Source organism: Asterias amurensis, chromosome 1 (assembly GCF_032118995.1).
Source record: "Asterias amurensis chromosome 1, ASM3211899v1".
NCBI classification, from domain to species: Eukaryota; Metazoa; Echinodermata; class Asteroidea; order Forcipulatida; family Asteriidae; genus Asterias; species Asterias amurensis.
The window spans coordinates 3,266,800-3,285,339 of NC_092648.1; the positions used below are offsets into that span (position 1 = coordinate 3,266,800).

Consider the following 18,540-nt stretch of genomic DNA (forward strand, 5'->3'; position numbering starts at 1 on the left):
ATGGAAAGCTTACTTTCGGTCGTCTGCTGCATGCTGTGAACGAATGCAAGTGCGTTGTATACAGTACATGTGTGCATGTGCATGTACATGTACATGTACAATGTACTTGCCTGTAAATGTTGGTGTAGAATTTGACTGCGTATCTCCATGTGAAATGAATGTAGCTCAAAGGTGGATGTACACGCGCCGGCTAAAGGCCGGTCTCTGGCGGTATTCACAAGCCTTGATGTGTTACGTCAGATGTTCAGGCTACCCATTGCCTTGCCCATAGAGAATCATGCAGGCCAGGCACCCCCCCCCCCAAACTACCACCAGCACCACACCCACACACAGGGTGTTGTAAGTAAAAATGCTCACTGTTTTCTTTGTATTACATGTGTTGTTTACAATTTTATCGTTACGTTAAAGCCGTCAAGTGTTGAAATAGACTAATCATTCACTTGAAGGCCAGAAATTGTAGGAATGTATTGTCAAAGCGAAACCAAAAGATTGTTTATATTATCGATCAATTATAATTAAATTGGTTTGCTAGAGACACTCAAATCTTGCAGCACAGCAGCCGATTTACATTTGAATTCATTCAAATGTAACTCAACAATTTAAAGGCAGTGGACACTAATGGTAATTGTCAAAGACTAGCCTTCACAATTGGTGTATTTCACATAAATGCATATTAAGATAACAAACCTGTGAAAATTTGAGATCAATCGGTCGTCGAAGTTGCGAGATAATAATGAAAGAAAAAACACCCTTGTCACACGAAGTTGTGTGCTTTTGGATGGTTGATTTCGAGACCTCAAATTCTAAACTTGAGGTCTCGAAATCAAATTCGTGGAAAAATACTTCTTTCTCTAAAACTACGTCACTTCAGAGGGAGCCGTTTCTCACAATGTTTTATACCATCAACCTCTCTTCCCATCACTCGTCACCAAAAAAGGTTTTATGCTAATAATTATTTTGAGTAATTACCAACAGTGTCCACTGAATTTAAGAGTATAATCGATTGTGACGTACCTCATGCATAAATATTAAGAAAGGCGTATATATGAGGAAATTGTAAATTTCTCTTGGATCATTTCAATGGCACCACGACAATGGCCAGGGTCATGGAGGCAATCGCCATTGTTGCCTCCGTGAAGTATCACTATCAGGTCTGAAAATGGCAACAGCTAGTATTGTCAGTTTTTATTTTCTCATTGCGTACTTTACTAAAATTATTAAAGACATTGGACACTATTAGTAATTGTCAAAGACCAGTCTGCTCACTTGGTGTATCTCAACATACATAAAATAACAAACCTGTGAAAATTTGAGCTCAATCGGTCGTCGAAGTTGCGAGATAATAATGAAAGAAAAAACACCCTTGCACACGAAGTTGTGTGCTTTTGGATGGTTGATTTCGAGACCTCAAATTCTAAACATGAGATCTCGAAATCAAATTCGTGGAAAATACTTCTTTTTCGAAAACTACGTCACTTCAGAGAAAGCCGTTTCTCACAATGTTTTATACCATCAACCTCTCCCCAATACTCGTTACTAAGTAAGGTTTTATGCTAATAAACTTTTTGAGTAATTACCAATAGTGTCCACTGCCTTTAATCATTCATTATCAAGATTTATGAAGAAGAAAATGATGGCTGAGATTTGTTTATAGTTTTTAACATGTGTGCTCTACCATCAACATTAGTTGACACTACGTATTTAGGGGAAAAATTGGGAGGCAATGATGCAATATTTTAATTTGCTATAATTTTGCCCAACAAGACACCCAGCCATAAAAAAAAACCACAACAAAGATGTCAAAGTTGTTTTACAAAGGAGTACAGTTACTGAATAACCTGGGTCTAGGTTCAGATACATTTGGTGGTGACAGACTTAACAGGGGGCTAGCCCCGGAGGCCCTTGTCATTGCTCTGATAGGGCAGGCCTCAAATTTCACCAGGGCACCAAGGCCAAAAATGTGAAAATAGAAAAGGCACATAGGCCATTATCCATTACATTTTGAGTTGTAAAACAAAATAAACCCACATTTTACTTGATTTTACTAAATAATTATCGAGTTTTAGAGTGCCTAATCACCAGATGACAATCAAAATAAAAGACAAATTTTCCGCACATCATTAACATTTCAGCTCATTCCACTCAAGACCAGAGCGTAGTTCTATCTTAAAAAATAAATAAATTACAGGCCTGAAGTTTAGTTTTAAAGGAGTAACTCGGCAAGAAACCAAATACAATAAAAATCCTTATTAAAATTATGCTGTATAACATTATTTAAAGCCATTATATACAATTTTGGTAAACGTATTGTCCATGTCCCACACTTCTTGTATCACAACTTATAAATAAAATAACAAACCTGTGAAAATTTGGGCTCAATCAGTCATCGGAGTTGGGAGAAAATAACGGGAAAACCCATTCGGATAACTTTCCGTATGGCGCCACCACCTTTTCACTCATTATTACAAAAAGGGATATCTCATTGAGGTAAATAAAATAAAAATTAACAATAACAAAATAAAATAAATTATTTTTAGTTAAATAAAGTTAAAAATTATAGATTTAGGAAAAGTTATTAAATATTTAATTAAACATGATTAATAATATTATTTTTGACAAGACAAACAAGCCAAGTGACAACAATACTCGTCAGGACTCGGAAACTTTCCCTAAATGCGAAAATGTTCAAGTCATATAAGTTATCGTAAACATTTCGAATAATTAATTAACCTAACTTTACACTTACCGCACTCACGCCCAACCTTCTGCCGCCCAGGCTGCTGGCTAAACTGACGGGGAGTGTTTCCCACGGTCGGCCCCGTTCCCCGTTGTTGAATATTTGAAGAGTTGAAATTCACCTGATGAAATTGCGAGTCCACGATAGCCAAAGACGGAATTTTCGGTAGGAAATAACTGCAGAAAATGCAGTTAATTACTTAAGTCTGCCATCAGCGCTAACCTTCCAAAGGATAAAAAACAACGACCTAAAAAAAGGTGACAGATGTATTTTTCCACGAAGCAATTTTCAGTCTCCACACCCGGCATGAAAAAATAACAAAGATGGCGGTTCCTAATTTTAATAATTGCAATGAATGATACCGATTTCCAAATAATAGAAATAACCGAAACTCTAGCCGATTACTGGAGTCGAATATTTTAAAGAACACTAATTTTTGAAAAGGTAACGCTAATCTATAGGCAAAAGTGGCATAAAGATAACGAAAGTCGGAATCGATTCTGTAAAAGAGTCGGTTGTTTTTTGTTTCGGCAAGGAATGTCGATTAATTGCCAGGGTAGACTGAAAGTGTAAGAGATGTTTAACAAAAGAGGGCAGTATTCCAAATTAGTGGTTCGATTGTGTGCGCGACGGAAAAGAGTGAGTGGGCGGGGTTGCATTTTCAACAAGCCCCTCAGTTAATCATCTGAGCCACATTCTGTATTGGCCTATTAATTGAACGTGACTTTTAATGTAACAAAGAAGAATTTGTTTGTAGTGGCGTGTACTGTTTTCTCAGGGATTATGGCTATAATAAAGGCTACCTTCTTCCTTCACACCGATCTGTATAATGATTCGAAACCAACAGAGGGCGCTATGCATACTTAACGGTCTCTTGCACGCACTGCTTTTTTTTAATGTCTGTGGTCCTTCACCCGCAGACAATAATAATGCCTACGAGCGTCATACAACATGCAAAGTTTAATTTAACTGCCGGACAAATGACAACAAACCTGATTACGCTACATTTTGACTACTTTTCAAATTAATGGATTTTTTCCTGTGTGACTCGCCATGCTTTGGGCAGCAACATGGTTAAGGAAAACACACAAGTTTTCGGGAGGTTTTTTTGTAAACAACTTTATTCGTAATTTTACTTACGACGATAATCCCTTTCAAAAGTGGGCAGGTATGACATTTTAAAGGATTGTAAGTGCTTTAATAAGGGAATATACACAGGATTAACGTGTTTCGCTTGTCAAGTATGAGTACCAGTTTTGTTTAGGATGTTTATTGTCTTCTCACTCTCTCTCATCTGACTTTAGCTTCTTTAGGGAGCCACTTTCTGTATCATGGCCCCCGGGGTAATATTTTGTGTTCTCCTTGGGCGTTGGTCATTTTATCAACAGTGTTAACACATGATTCAATGTTATTTAACATAAATTAATTGGCAAGGTGGTATTTTGGGTACGTAGTTGAAGTCATGGTGGCAAGTAGTCTTCAAATCGGACGTGAAATAAACGTTTTAAAATAATTATTCACTTATGCAAATCTTTAGTGTAACGTCACTTTACTTACTTTATGCAGTAATGGTTGGCTTTGGTTATTTTAAAACGTTTACTTCACGTCCGACTGCTGCAAGTTGCACACCATGACTTCAAATACGTACCCAAAATACCCCTTTGCCAAATTTCGGAACGGATAAATTATTTTTCAACAAGTATAATAGCCTACTGTAAAATAATGATAGACCAGCGTCCCTGAAAAATAATCACATTGAGCGGATGTTACTCATATAACTCAGCCCCGGGAGCCACGAATCTCAAAGTGGCTCCCTGAAGAAGCTAAAGACAGGTAAGAGAAGTAAGTTTATCAGCAAGATGTTGAACCCCCCCCCCCCCCCCACCCTATCAAAAGGTGGTAAACATACCATTCTCGTCATACAGTTACATCGACTTTAGCTCTACAACATACTGATAATTGTTGCCTAACACAGTATATAATAAAAATATTATTTTGAAACTCTCGAGCTGTATGCAACGACCGTTCAAAACGGTACGGGGGCACAGTCACACATCGCTTGAATTCGCCCAGTATGACCCCCCTCCTATCATTTGATAATTAATGAAGATTGATAAAGACGATCGCTAGCTTGGAAATAGCTAATGATCCCTTTGGCTGACTGTGAGCAGGTTTCGTTGCAGAAGAAAGCTGCAAGATAATATCTATCCCTCATGGTTTTTGTTGAATTGGTGGGAGAAAGGCCCGCATCATCAAGCAAACCCTATACTACTGAGATTTTGGATCATACAATGCTTATAATATCTCGGCACAACCCGCATATCCGTAGATTGCAATAACTATCCTATTACTAATTTAATAATACTTGTAGCAACACAACTGTTGATAAATGAAAGTTTTATGATAAACAATATTTTTCCTTTGACAAAGTATACCTTTGTTTGGAACCATTCGACTATTACTGTATTCCTAATACACAATAAAGACCAAGATCTGAAAACTTTATTCAAAGGATGGTCACGTTTTTTATGTCGAATAATCACTACAAAAAAGGGAGTAGCCTACAGAATCTGTGACAAGCGTTACGCGGTGACGCTTCTCAGATTAAAATTAATGCCTTAAACTTTTCACGGAGATATTTTTACGTTAATGATAACCCAAGGTGTCTCTGAAATGTCTCTTTTGTGTGTCAATGGTTAAATGTCACAATTCATAATACGACGGCCACTTTTATCCAGATCTGAAGAGGAGAATCGCAATTTGATCGAGGTAAAAGTAGATGAAATGCTTAGTCTCATGCGTGACGTAACTTCCGAAGTTTCTTCCCACAATGCAGTGCCAGGTCGGGTTATACTTCCGGTCAAACTCCTTCTTGACGTAAGCTGCGATGTCTTTCTCGATGCTGAACTTCTCTATGCCCGTTCTAGCGCTGTAGATAGCGTCTTGTTGCATGTTGTCTGACATGTCGGCATTCTTAACCAAGGCTTTCTTATGATCAGTCATGATTGTGAGATTGGTGAAGACTGCTGGGCGAAAGAAGGAAAAAGAAAGAAAAAAACACCCATGTGAAGTGATGGTGACAGGCCTATCCCCATTGGCATGGCACACCTCTTGTAGTAGGGCCTAGGCCTAATGATTAAACACCGTTTTGTTTTGTCTTAGGTTATAGCACGACTAGAGTTTCATCATAGAAAGGGCAAGGCCATTCTATTGCAAAGGGCATGATCATTTGGAAAATCTTAAAGTCAACTGGAAACTTTCGAAGGGCACAAGGTCACAGGGACAACGGAGGCCGGCCATGGCTGATCCATGACCTGCGAGTAACTCCCCGTCCTGCTCAGTGCTCATACAGATAAGCAAAACTGTCCTGTTGACAACTCTGTCCAAGAACTTTCGACATCATTATGGGACGATCTTTTCCCCTATTGTTTTATTTTGTGTAAGCCAAATTTATTGAAACGTTCAATTGATACAGTTGAAACGATGGTTGCTGATTTTAACTGTTTTGTATGTCTAAACGTCCGATTTACAAACTCACCTTTCTGCATATGTGGAATGAATTCTTTTTCATTGATGACAATGACGAGCTGTTATCTGGTGTTCCCCAAAACAGAATAATATCTGAGCTGAGTTATTTTTGTTTTTAATAAGTGATAAAACTTGACAAATCTTTATTAATATTTTTCATTTTACGCGAGTGGGTGGGCTCGTGCGCTGATTGGTTATTGACTCGCAGGGCAGTCCGTGATTGGACAATAGTTCGTTTTGGTTGCGGTAGTTTGGTCTGGTCAAGATTCAGTGAGTGTGACAGCTACCCCATTACGGATTCTACAAAGGGTTAGAAAGTTTAGCGTTCTTTTACGGTCCGACGGACAAAGAAAATTTCAAGTAAACAACATTCCATCGGGTTCAGAATGAATAATGCAATGTTAAGGTTGAGTTATCACCAAACCTGTGGCTCGGTACTGTCATACTTGTTTTGGTAGCAATTGTAGTTTAGGATACCTTTTTTCACCAACGACCAGTCTTGTTGACTCGAGTCGGTGACTTGGACTCAAGTCAGACTCGAGTCAGCAATTTTGTTGACTTGCGACTTGGCTTGACTTGGACAAAAAATGACTTGTGATTTGACTTGACTTGAGCAAAAATGACCTGTGACTTGACTTGACTTGGGCAGAACTGGCTTGTGACTTGACTTGACTTGAGCAAATTTGACTTGCGGCTTGACTTGACTTGAGAAAAAAAATGACTTGGTTACAACAACACTGCCAACGACATACGTGTTAGTTGCATTATGCATTCCTTATTTTTTTCGCAATATATTATTCAGACCTACCAAGTCTCACGCATTAGGCGTGAGACTCACGCATTTGGTCTCTGTCTCACGCTCACACGCTCACACGCACAGTAACCATTTTCTCACGCTCCACTAGCGAAGACACAACAGGCAGAGGAAGTGAGCGGAGGATTTTGGACATCATTTTTAGTAAAACAAAATTTAGTTTGGAAGGAAATAATCTGACACAATCGTACCTCCACACTAACCATCAACATATTCTGTGTACCTCATGTTAGTTTTAATTATTATGAAGAGGTTTTTGATGCATTTTGGAACACTTTTTTTGTCCATAATTAAATTGCTGTATTTTTTTATAACAGAAAAAGTTGGACGGCGATTTCGAAAGGCCTTCAAAAAATGGCAATGTTTTTTTCGGGATGGGGGGGTTGAGCTTTGAAAAATCTCACGCATAGCTAGCTGGACTCTAGACTTGGCATCTCTGGAATTGTGTATGGTTGTGTAGTTTACCATTGACTTGTGTATGGTTGTGTAGTTTCCCATTGACTTGTGTATGGTTGTGTAGTTTCCAATTGACTTGTGTATGGTTGTGTAGTTTCCCATTGACTTGTGTATGGTTGTGTAGTTTCCCATTGACTTGTGTATGGTTGTGTAGTTTCCCATTGACTTGTGTATGGTTGTGTAGTTTCCCATTGACTTGTGTATGGTTGTGTAGTTTCCCATTGACTTGTGTATGGTTGTGTAGTTTCCAATTGACTTGTGTATGGTTGTGTAGTTTCCCATTGACTTGTGTATGGTTGTGTAGTTTCCCATTGACTTGTGTATGGTTGTGTAGTTTCCCATTGACTTGTGTATGGTTGTGTAGTTTCCCATTGACTTGTGTATGGTTGTGTAGTTTCCCATTGACTTGTGTATGGTTGTGTAGTTTCCCATTGACTTGTGTGTGGTTGTGTAGTTTCCCATTGACTTGTGTATTGCTGTGAAGTGTCCCATTGACTTGTGTATGGTTGTGTAGTTTCCCATTGACTTGTGTATGGTTGTACAGTTTCCCATTGACTGGTGTATGGTTGTGTAGTTTCCCATTGACTTGTGTATGGTTGTGTAGTTTCCAATGGGAGACTTTTTGAAAGCTCTGCCACTAGAGGGCAGCAGACCTACCAGGTAAGGGTGCACAACTCCTATAGCAAACAATGGTAAATGCTAAAAATTCAAAAATACTCAAAAAATATTTAGAAGTCTCTCAGCCCCTTGAAAATTAAATCAGATACATTGTCATACAACTAAACTTCAGATTTCTCCTCAATTTTTGGTAGGTCAGCATTTTGGAATTTTTGCTAATTACCCTAAAAGAAACACTCCCAAAAACTCATGCACACCGTTCGTTATCATTGGGGAACTCGTGTCCAGTACGTCCTGTTCCAGAACAGTTTGGTTTATGCTGGCAATGTGTTATGAAAAACAAAATACAGTTTGGCTAAATCTAAAATACAAAATCAAAAACACGCAAAACACAAGGTATTTGCTGTCAGTGACCGTCACTCATGCTTCTCCTATTCCTTAGTTGTTGACATTACCTGGTGAAGAGCGCCCTCTCTTGGTGATTGGCACATAGTATAAAGTTTCCCATTGACTTGTGTATGGTTGTGTAGTTTCCCATTGACTTGTGTATGGTTGTGTAGTTTCCCATTGACTTGTGTATAGTTGTGTAGTTTACCATTGACTTGTGTATGGTTGTGTAGTTTCCCATTGACTTGTGTATGGTTGTGTAGTTTCCCATTGACTTGTGTATGGTTGTGTAGTTTCCCATTGACTTGTGTATGGTTGTGTATATTCCCATTGACTTGTGTATGGTTGTGAAGTGTCCCATTGACTTGTGTATGGTTGTGTAGTTTCCCATTGACTTGTGTATGGTTGTGTAGTTTCCCATTGAGTGGTGTATGGTTGTGTCAATTCCCATTGACTTGTGTATGGTTGTGAAGTGTCCCATTGACTTGTGTATGGTTGTGTAGTTTCCCGTTGACTTGTGTATGGTTGTGTAGTTTTCCATTGGCATGTGTATGGTTGTGTAGTTTTCCATTGGCATGTGTATGGTTGTTTAGTTTCCCAATGACTTGTGTATGGTTGTGTAGTTTCCCATTGACTTGTGTATGGTTGTGTAGTTTCCCATTGACTTGTGTATGGTTTTGTAGTTTCCCATTGACTTGTGTATGGTTGTGTAGTTTCCCATTGACTTGTGTGTGGTTGTGTAATTTCCCATTGACTTGTGTATGGTTGTGTAGTTTCCCATTGACTTGTGTATGGTTGTGTAGTTTCCCATTGACTTGTGTATGGTTGTGTAGTTTCCCATTGACTTGTGTATGGTTGTGTAGTTTTCCATTGGCATGTGTATGGTTGTTTAGTTTCCCCATGACTTGTGTATGGTTGTGTAGTTTCCCATTGACTTGTGTATGGTTGTGTAGTTTCCCATTGACTTGTGTATGGTTTTGTAGTTTCCCATTGACTTGTGTATGGTTGTGTAGTTTCCGATTGACTTGTGTATGGTTGTGTAGTTTCCGATTGACTTGTGTATGGTTGTGTAGTTTCCCATTGACTTGTGTATGGTTGCGTAGTTTCCCATTGACTTGTGTATGGTTGTGTAGTTTCCCATTGACTTGTGTATGGTTGTGTAGTTTCCCATTGACTTGTGTATGGTTGTGTATATTCCCATTGACTTGTGTATGGTTGTGAAGTGTCCCATTGACTTGTGTATGGTTGTGTAGTTTCCCATTGACTTGTGTATGGTTGTGTAGTTTCCCATTGAGTGGTGTATGGTTGTGTCAATTCCCATTGACTTGTGTATGGTTGTGAAGTGTCCCATTGACTTGTGTATGGTTGTGTAGTTTCCCGTTGACTTGTGTATGGTTGTGTAGTTTTCCATTGGCATGTGTATGGTTGTGTAGTTTTCCATTGGCATGTGTATGGTTGTTTAGTTTCCCAATGACTTGTGTATGGTTGTGTAGTTTCCCATTGACTTGTGTATGGTTGTGTAGTTTCCCATTGACTTGTGTATGGTTTTGTAGTTTCCCATTGACTTGTGTATGGTTGTGTAGTTTCCCATTGACTTGTGTGTGGTTGTGTAATTTCCCATTGACTTGTGTATGGTTGTGTAGTTTCCCATTGACTTGTGTATGGTTGTGTAGTTTCCCATTGACTTGTGTATGGTTGTGTAGTTTCCCATTGACTTGTGTATGGTTGTGTAGTTTTCCATTGGCATGTGTATGGTTGTTTAGTTTCCCCATGACTTGTGTATGGTTGTGTAGTTTCCCATTGACTTGTGTATGGTTGTGTAGTTTCCCATTGACTTGTGTATGGTTTTGTAGTTTCCCATTGACTTGTGTATGGTTGTGTAGTTTCCGATTGACTTGTGTATGGTTGTGTAGTTTCCGATTGACTTGTGTATGGTTGTGTAGTTTCCCATTGACTTGTGTATGGTTGCGTAGTTTCCCATTGACTTGTGTATGGTTGTGTAGTTTCCCATTGACTTGTGTATGGTTGTGTAGTTTCCCATTGACTTGTGTATGGTTGTGTAGTTTCCTATTGACTTTTTTAGTTTGGAAGGAAATAATCTGACACAATCGTACCTCCACATTAACCATCAACATATTCTGTGTACCTCATGTTAGTTTTAATTACTATGTAGAGGTTTTTGATGCATTCTGGAACACTTTTTTGTCCAAAATTAAATTTCTATTTTTTTTTATTAAAAAAAAAAAAAGAAAAAGGGCGGCGAATTCGAAAAGCCTTCTAAAACTGGCAATGTTTTTTTTCGGGGGGAGGGGGGAGGTTGAGCTTTGAAAAATCTCACGCATAGCTGGCCTCTGGACTTGGCATCTCTGATTATTGATCCATAGTTTTATGCCTGGCGTTACAAAATACACAATAGGTCTAGCTACTATTTTTGCCGACAGTCTCAGTACAACATCCTTACACATTTCGGCGAACTGAATAACGTATGCCTAATGTAGTTGCCTAAAACTAGCAGAAGGCGCACCGGGAAGAATTGTTTTGTGAAACCGTATTTACTTCAAAGAACAAAGACCGAAAATGTATATATTTTATTTCAGAACGTATTCGATAGTTTCATTCCTATGAATTGCATTGAAGTCATTATATTTTGATATACACATAATAAAAGAGCAGACTTTAGAATCGGGTTGGCGTGATGAAGTTTCAACATGAAACAATCCTTGCGGTTACTTTAAATGGGTGCTAGGATATGCACGATCCGATTTTCTTTGGGAACAAAACACATTTTTTAACGAATTTTGTTTTTCTCAGAATGATTATTACAGATGAAGCTGGCTGCATGGCCACAAACTGGCCCTTGAAAAACTCGCACCCCATGACCCCTAAATCGGACATCACAATGCGAACCAACCTAGCAGTATCTAGCCGAAGAGGGCGCTGTGTAAATTCTCCAAAGAAAACACTCGTGTTGCTCTTCGGAAGACTTCCCAAACAAACTTGTCGTCCTTCTCGGGTCATTAAAAAGTATGGCAGAAATCTCTGGAAAAGTCTTGGCAATATCTTTAACCGTTAGCTTTATGATCGGAACAGTAGTGGGCTATAGGTGCAATACGATATACAGGCAGTATCTACAGAACAAACGAGATCGTCTCAGGAGGAAAGCTGTCGAGATACAGACGAAATTGAATGTGTCGTAAGATAAGAAAGTGCAAAATGTAAGTCTGCTGTTTTGTTTACTTATTTGATGATTCATGTGTGCGTACGGAGGAAGAGAAGGAGGACATTGTGTGCGTCTCCCCCTCTAGTCCTCCTAGAACTATGATGAGGTTTCATATAGTAGCGGGATGAACCTCAAACTCAGTTCAGTCAAACGTTCAAGATATTAAAATTTGTAAACAAAACCAATTCAACTGTGAGATTATTGAACTTACTTGTCAATCTGTCAATCTCTATGATCAACCGCGCTGCCCTATTGAATGATCAAATTAAGATCAGTTGGTCGCGTAGCAATCGGTCGACGCAATGACATCTTTGGGCAAACCGATTGCGCTACGAGTTTGTTCCCCGTTATCAGCGTATCGCGCAGGAAAGGCTTTGCGCGATCTACCAATCGTGCAGGAATGGGTTTGCGCGATCGACCGATAGTGCAGGAAAGGTTTTGCCCGATCAACCGATTGTGCAGGAAAAGTTTTGCGCGATCTACCGATCGTGTAGGAATGGGTTTGCGCTATCGGCCGATTGTGCAGGAATGGTTTCGCGCGTTCGACCGATCGTGCAGGTAAACTATTCCTTGGGGCGATTTCTCAAAGCAATAAAATTCATAGCAGGACAAATTTTCATTATCACCATAGTGATTTATATAGTGACGTCACACATCAACCGATTGCGCAGATTGACCGATCGCGCCCAACAAAATACACACAAGACCTACTCCTTGCTATAATAATACTAGAAAAAAACTAGTAAAACTTAAAAAGCTCTCACTGGGTGGGAGCAATATAGTTTTAAGAAGTACAGAAGACCCGTACAAAGTTTCACTTCATGCTAAATGTCGACACAGCCAGAAGGCCTTAAGTGTTTTTTTTTAATAAATATTTAAAATGTGGTAGATTCAATAGCTTTTCCATAAATGTTTATGTTTATTCAGAATCCAGCAGGAATGTCTTTCAATGAGGTTAATGGCGTGGGTGTGAATCCAGTCGTCTTGGTACATGGGGGTGCATGGGCGATACCTGATGATCTAGTTGAGGATAGTAAAGCAGGGGTGCAGAATGCAGCAAGGGCTGGGTACAGAACCCTGGAGGAGGCAGGAGGGACTGCCTTAGATGCTGTAGTGGCTGCAGTGTGTGTCTTAGAAGATGATCCAGCATTTGATGCGGGTAAGCTTTAGCAGGGATAGAGGAATCTTGGAGAACCTGTCATTGGGCTTATAAACTTTAAAGGAACACGTTACCTTCGATCAGACGAGTTGGACTATAAAAAGAGCTTGTAACTGTTTTTTTTTTAAATGCATCATGGATAAAAAGATGTTTAAAAAGTAGAATACAATGATCCACACAAATTTATATATAGATATAATAGTAGGGAGTTGCACATTTATTTTTTTCTAGATGAGGTTATTTTTAAAATAATTGTTGTTCTTACTTTGTAGGTACGGGTTCGGTGCTGAATGAAGAGGGTGAGGTGGAAATGGACTCTGTTGTCATGGAAGGACGGGAGCTGAAAGCAGGGTCCATCGCTTGCGTCAAAAACATTAAAAATCCTGTTAAACTGGCAAGACTAGTCTTGGAAAAGGTTTGTTGGCCTTGTGTTAATTTGTTTTTTAGGGTTATGCATGTATACATTTGTTTTCTAAATGGTTAAACATAACTTGTGACTTTCGGTTCTAGTGAATTCTAATTCAAATTGAAAATGACTGATGCAGGGTTTCTAAGTTAACTGGTGTGGCAGGAGATAGACTTGATACAAGTCCCATTCTCATGTGAGAGGTAGTTAAACATATTACCCCAACTTACTATAAAACAACACATTGGGTGCTTACGGTCAAAATGTCCCGAGAATGGGGAACAGGTTTTGGAATGCAGAGCATCACAAACTGTAGTTTCCTTGGGATGGCACGGGATTGGGACTTTGAGTCAAGTCTACTGTTGTGTGTACTTATCCACACAATGCAAAGCTTCAAACATTTCATTTAATTTTTTTCATTTCATTTATTCCAAGAACCCAATAGAGAAAAGACAAGAAAGGAAGTTTCAGTTTTACATGTGGGAGGAAAACCTCAGATAATTATTCCAGAGAACACCCACACAGTCAGGTAGGGACTGAAAACCCAGTCCACATAGTGCCCCGTTGTGATTTGAACCAGGGTTTTAGAGGTGGAAGGCGAGGAGAGATGCACCTACACCAACCCGACCACTCAGTGCAAGATTGTTTTGCTTGATTATAACGAATGAACTAAAAAATTGCCTTTGTTTCTACAGACAGATCACACTATGCTTGTCGGCGAGGGAGCCAATAAGTTCGCAAAAGCCATGGGGATGGATGAGGTACCGATGTCTACTCTTATAAACGCCAAGGCCATGGAAGATTTCCAGAACTTTAAAAAATTTAGAAAGGTTGTGGATCATTGTTTTCACTCGAGGTACGTTTAGGAGATTCGTCTTTATTTCTTAGTTAATTATATGTTAGAAAATACGTAACTTCATCGCCTTCCACCTCGAGAAACCTGAATCAAATCACACTTGGGCACGATTGGGTTTTCAGTCCCTACTACCTACCTGATTGCAGGGGTTTTCTCTCGAATATTTATCTGGGGTTTTCCTCAAAGATCTAAAATTGAAACTTCATTCCTTGTCATATCTCTATTGGGTTCATTATCGCCGTTTTGTAATTTTGAAAATGTGGCCCCAACAGGAAACTCCACGATGCAGTAGCTGAGTTTATTTGCTCTTCAAATAGATAAGAAGAAGAGCTTTAAAATAACACTTGATTAAGAAGTATTTCTCAACAATTACAATGTTCAAGACAACACATTACATTGATATCATGGCTGATGTTTAGGTGTCTTTGCTATTCACTAGTTCTGAGAAGTGCCATTTTTTTGGCCACGGAACATTCTACAATTGTTGCATGCTGTGACAGGGTCCATGTTGTTTTGTACATCCGAGGGGAAAATGGCACCTGAGGCAAAGCGGAGGGTACCATTTGCCCCCAAGGGTGTACCAGTTTACAAAGCTCATGTTACCCTCCGCGCTGTGCAGCAATGGAACATGCATCTTTGTATCACATCACGTGATTGGTTCTGGATCAATAAAACTTCACAATTTGTTACCGAGGTATAACAACACAAAATGATGTGCTCTCTCAGAAGTGTGCCAAAAGGTCTAACAATGTAATGTTTGAAATAACAGTGTTTGCAAGAAGCGCTGACTCCTAGCAATTTCACCGGCTACTTGTCCTTTGTCGCGAGTGATTTTTTGAACTTTACAATTTTTTTATCCTGGCTGAAGGGTTGTTCATGATTGAATTTTGATTCTTGTGTATTTTCAGATCTCAAGGCCACGACACAGTGGGTGCCGTAGCCGTTGACAGACACGGTAATGTAGCATGTGCCACATCTACTGGAGGAATCTCAGCTAAAATGGTTGGCAGAGTCGGTGACAGTCCCATCATTGGTAAGGGCGCTGGAAATGTACTCTGTTTTTAAAAGAAAAACTTTGCCCCAAAATTTACAATTAGTGTTGACCATGTGCCCTTTGTGGGCATGATATGATTTGGTCAGTCCTTGGGAAATAAGTAGGAATATTTTATTGAGAACTGCAAGGGCCAATCTACATGTACATGGTGTAGGCTTTAAAATTCACTTTTTATGCTATTGAATTATAATTTGTCTGATTTTCCCCAATGTCTAAGTATTGGAAATAAGACTAAAGTAGAAAGAATATCATACCTGTACTTTACATCTGAACAGCCTTGTACTAAAATCTACCTGCCAGTGTGCAAACACATTGTGTTTTGCATAAATTTATGCAAAACATGATAGCACTTGCTCACTCATACGCCTCTCTTAATATTCATGCATGACGTCATAATTCTTACCCAAAAAGAGGTTATAGGGGCCTGTCCGCCACCACTTGCAGTTGCTGCGCCTAAAGCCTGGTTTTGGGTTAGAATTGTGATGTACTCTATGCATAAATATTAAAAGAGGTGTATATTCCCTGAATTGTCTCATTAAAATGTGCAATATGGCCAAATTCAATTCACATATCTAAACCCAAACCCTGCAGGTTGATACAATGTCAAGATCTTTGTTTCTAATCTTAAAGGAAGTGGTGCATACTGTGATAATGCGTCAGGAGCAGCCTCCACCACAGGTCATGGAGAGTCCATCGTTAAAGTCACATTGGCAAGGCAGGTTCTGTACAACATGCAAAATGGTACGTAGCTGAAGTTTATCTTAAAGGTAGAGTCACAGATTTGTAAAACATCCAAAATTGGATGGACATAAAAACTTACTTGATGAAAAGCACTGCAGCTGTTGAAAGTATAAACAAATTTTGAGAAAGATTAATTCCCTTTCGAAGTAATATGGTTTGGATAGTTTTTCACCCCAAAGCATTTGAGTCTGAGAAATGATTCATGCATGAATTGTGTCTCAGTTTTGTGAGGGTTGGCTTTGATTTGTGAATGCAGTTGGTAACGGCTGTCAACTCGCTAGAAGTGGATGGATTCAACGTTCTTGTGAAAATACCATGGCAGGTTTTGCTATCTTCTCAGGAATAGACATGGTATTAATCTGGAAGTTTCACATGTGAATTTTATTGTACTTTTCTTGATAATTTTGCCTATAAATCAACATTTTTTCTTGAGGGTTATATTTTCCGTCGGCTTCATGGATAATAATATTTAAAATTGATGGGTCACTTCTGGAGTCATAGTTTTAAAGGCAGTGGACACTATTGGTAATTACTCAAACTAATTATTGGCATAAAACCTTTCTTGGTGGCAAGTAATGGGGAGAGGTTGATGGTATAAAACATTGTGAGAAATGGCTCCCTCTGAAGTGCCATAGTTTTCGAGAAAGAAGTAATTTTCCACGAATTTGATTTCGAGACCTCAAGTTTAGAACTTGAGGTCTCAAAATCAACCATCTAAACGCACACAACAAATTATCTCACAACTCCGACGACCAATTGAGCTCAAATTTTCACAGGTTTGTTATTTTATGCATATGTTGAGATACAACAACTGTGAAGGCTAGTCTTTGACAATTATCAATAGTGTCCACTGCCTTTAATAATAACACTCAAGGCCGTCAACATTTGTATATTATATTATAACATTTTCTCCCACTAGGTGACAACGCCCAGCAAGCTGCGGAAAGAGCCATCTCATACATGTCAAGCAGGGTGCACGGCTCAGGGGGAACCATTGCAGTGAGCAAAACGGGTGACATCGGGATAAGCTTTAGTACAGAGCGTATGGCCTGGGCTTGGGCTAAGAGTGGTTCCATGCATTTCGGTATAAATCCAGGTGAAGATTTCACTGTAATCAGTTAATTTTTTTTAAATCATTAAATAAATACAATACAAATACACACAATATGAACAATAAGTGTTAAATTTATATTTATTGTTAGGTTTTCTATGGACTGCAGCGGAAAAAAAAGAAAAAAAGAACCAGCCTTTCAAAATGGACATTTTACTTCATGAGATTTAGAACTGTTTTTATGGACTGCAGCTGAACAACCATATTAAAAAAAAAAAATGAAAGCCTTTCCAAATGGCATTTTACTTTATGATTTGTAAAACTGTAAATACGAAAATAACTAATAATTATTAATAATAACAAATTCTTATGTAGCGCATTTGGCTTTAAACAGTATCAATGCGCTTTACATTAGTGCCCTGGTCATTAGGCCAATAACATCCCTTTTAATGTTTCTCAGCTCCCTTGGGAGTATACAACCTGGGCAACAGTTTATATTGCTCCAAAGGCTTTTTCATTCACAATATCAACCTCTACCCTCACAGGTACCCATTTATACCCTGGGTGAAGAGAAGCAATATCAAGTATCTCGCTCAAAGATACAAGTGTCACAACCGGGATTCGAACCCACACTCCAGTGACTTAACCACCAGAACTTGAATTCGATGCTCTTAACCGTCCGGCCATGACACTGTGTACCAGGGGCGTGTCTGTGCTTTATTTGGACAAAGTGTTTTGAAATTTTACTCTCTGCTTTATCTTTCATAAAGCCCCACTTTTGAACTGAGTCAACTTGTTAAGTTTTCAGTGTGATATTAGCCTGTATTCAGGGCCTTTGTGGCTTAGACAGGTTCGTAGAGCTGCGATCCATAGCGACCCACACTGACCCATGTATCTTCTGATTGGTTTGGAACTTTGCTACCGATTTGGTAGCAAAAGTTGAGATTTATAAAGAAAAACATAACAAACTGCAAATGGGTTGTCAAATGCCCTTGTGCTGCGTCACTCAGTGCATGGTCTCTCCTCCAGTCACCTATGATAGCGGCTCTATGAAGCTGTCCGAGCCACGAAGGTCTTGACAAAAGGCTAGCTAGATATGGATACCAGGGCCCAATTTCTTAAAGCTGTTAAGCAGAAAATACTGCTTAGCAAATTTGTTTGAGAAGCAAAAATGAGTGGGACACCAGTTGGATCCATGGAAACCTTAGGGAACTTAAACTGGTAACCAGTTTCTGTAAAGCAAGATTTTGTATGTGCTTAGCAAATAATTTGTATGCTTTACTTGCTTTATGAAATTGTGTCCAGCTCTGTTAATCCTGGCTATCTTACTAGTTGGTCACACTTTTTGAGAATTGTTTTCTCTTTTTTAGTTTAATATGTTATTGGACTATCTTTTAAACCTGCTGCAGAAATGATCCTTGTTTTAATCTTGTAGAAAACCATATGATGCTGCAATAAAAGTTGTTTACACTACACATCTGATTTTGTAGCCATTTCTTATTATCCAGATTGC

At 39.0% G+C, this 18,540-nt stretch overlaps 3 protein-coding genes across 19 annotated transcripts in view; 1 reads left to right on the top strand and 2 right to left on the bottom strand.

Moving 5' to 3' along the window:
• Window positions 1-3,046, bottom strand: part of LOC139942481 (kinesin light chain-like) — a 64,930-nt gene extending 61,884 nt beyond the window's left edge. For all 15 annotated transcript variants that reach the window (XR_011786689.1, XR_011786691.1, XM_071939305.1 and 12 more), the window contains exon 1: window positions 2,747-3,046. The gene's annotated coding sequence lies outside the window, so the exon portion shown is untranslated. The remainder of the gene's footprint in view (window positions 1-2,746) is intronic.
• A 1,621-nt stretch (window positions 3,047-4,667) lies between these two features.
• LOC139942576 (dynein light chain 1, cytoplasmic-like) lies at window positions 4,668-6,341 on the bottom strand. Of its 2 annotated transcripts, none has more exons than XM_071939443.1 (2): window positions 6,276-6,341; window positions 4,668-5,760 (listed from the first exon to the last, which is right to left on the bottom strand). In XM_071939443.1, the coding sequence occupies exons 1-2, from the start codon at window positions 6,283-6,285 to the stop codon at window positions 5,468-5,470; spliced, it is 303 nt and encodes a 100-aa protein (XP_071795544.1). In that variant the 5' UTR covers window positions 6,286-6,341; the 3' UTR covers window positions 4,668-5,467. The 2 variants fall into 2 exon arrangements, with proteins under 2 accessions (XP_071795544.1, XP_071795535.1); XM_071939434.1 differs by having other exon boundaries at window positions 4,668-5,763; window positions 6,276-6,295.
• A 5,159-nt stretch (window positions 6,342-11,500) lies between these two features.
• LOC139942565 (isoaspartyl peptidase/L-asparaginase-like) lies at window positions 11,501-18,506 on the top strand. Of its 2 annotated transcripts, XM_071939422.1 has the most exons (8): window positions 11,501-11,755; window positions 12,688-12,919; window positions 13,192-13,334; window positions 14,021-14,181; window positions 15,090-15,214; window positions 15,866-15,976; window positions 16,896-17,072; window positions 17,573-18,506. In XM_071939422.1, exons 2-8 carry the CDS (start codon window positions 12,700-12,702, stop codon window positions 17,593-17,595), a joined length of 960 nt encoding a protein of 319 aa, XP_071795523.1. In that variant the 5' UTR covers window positions 11,501-11,755; window positions 12,688-12,699; the 3' UTR covers window positions 17,596-18,506. The 2 variants fall into 2 exon arrangements, with proteins under 2 accessions (XP_071795523.1, XP_071795514.1); XM_071939413.1 differs by lacking the exon at window positions 17,573-18,506 and having other exon boundaries at window positions 16,896-17,287.
• The last annotated feature ends 34 nt before the right edge of the window (window positions 18,507-18,540 follow it).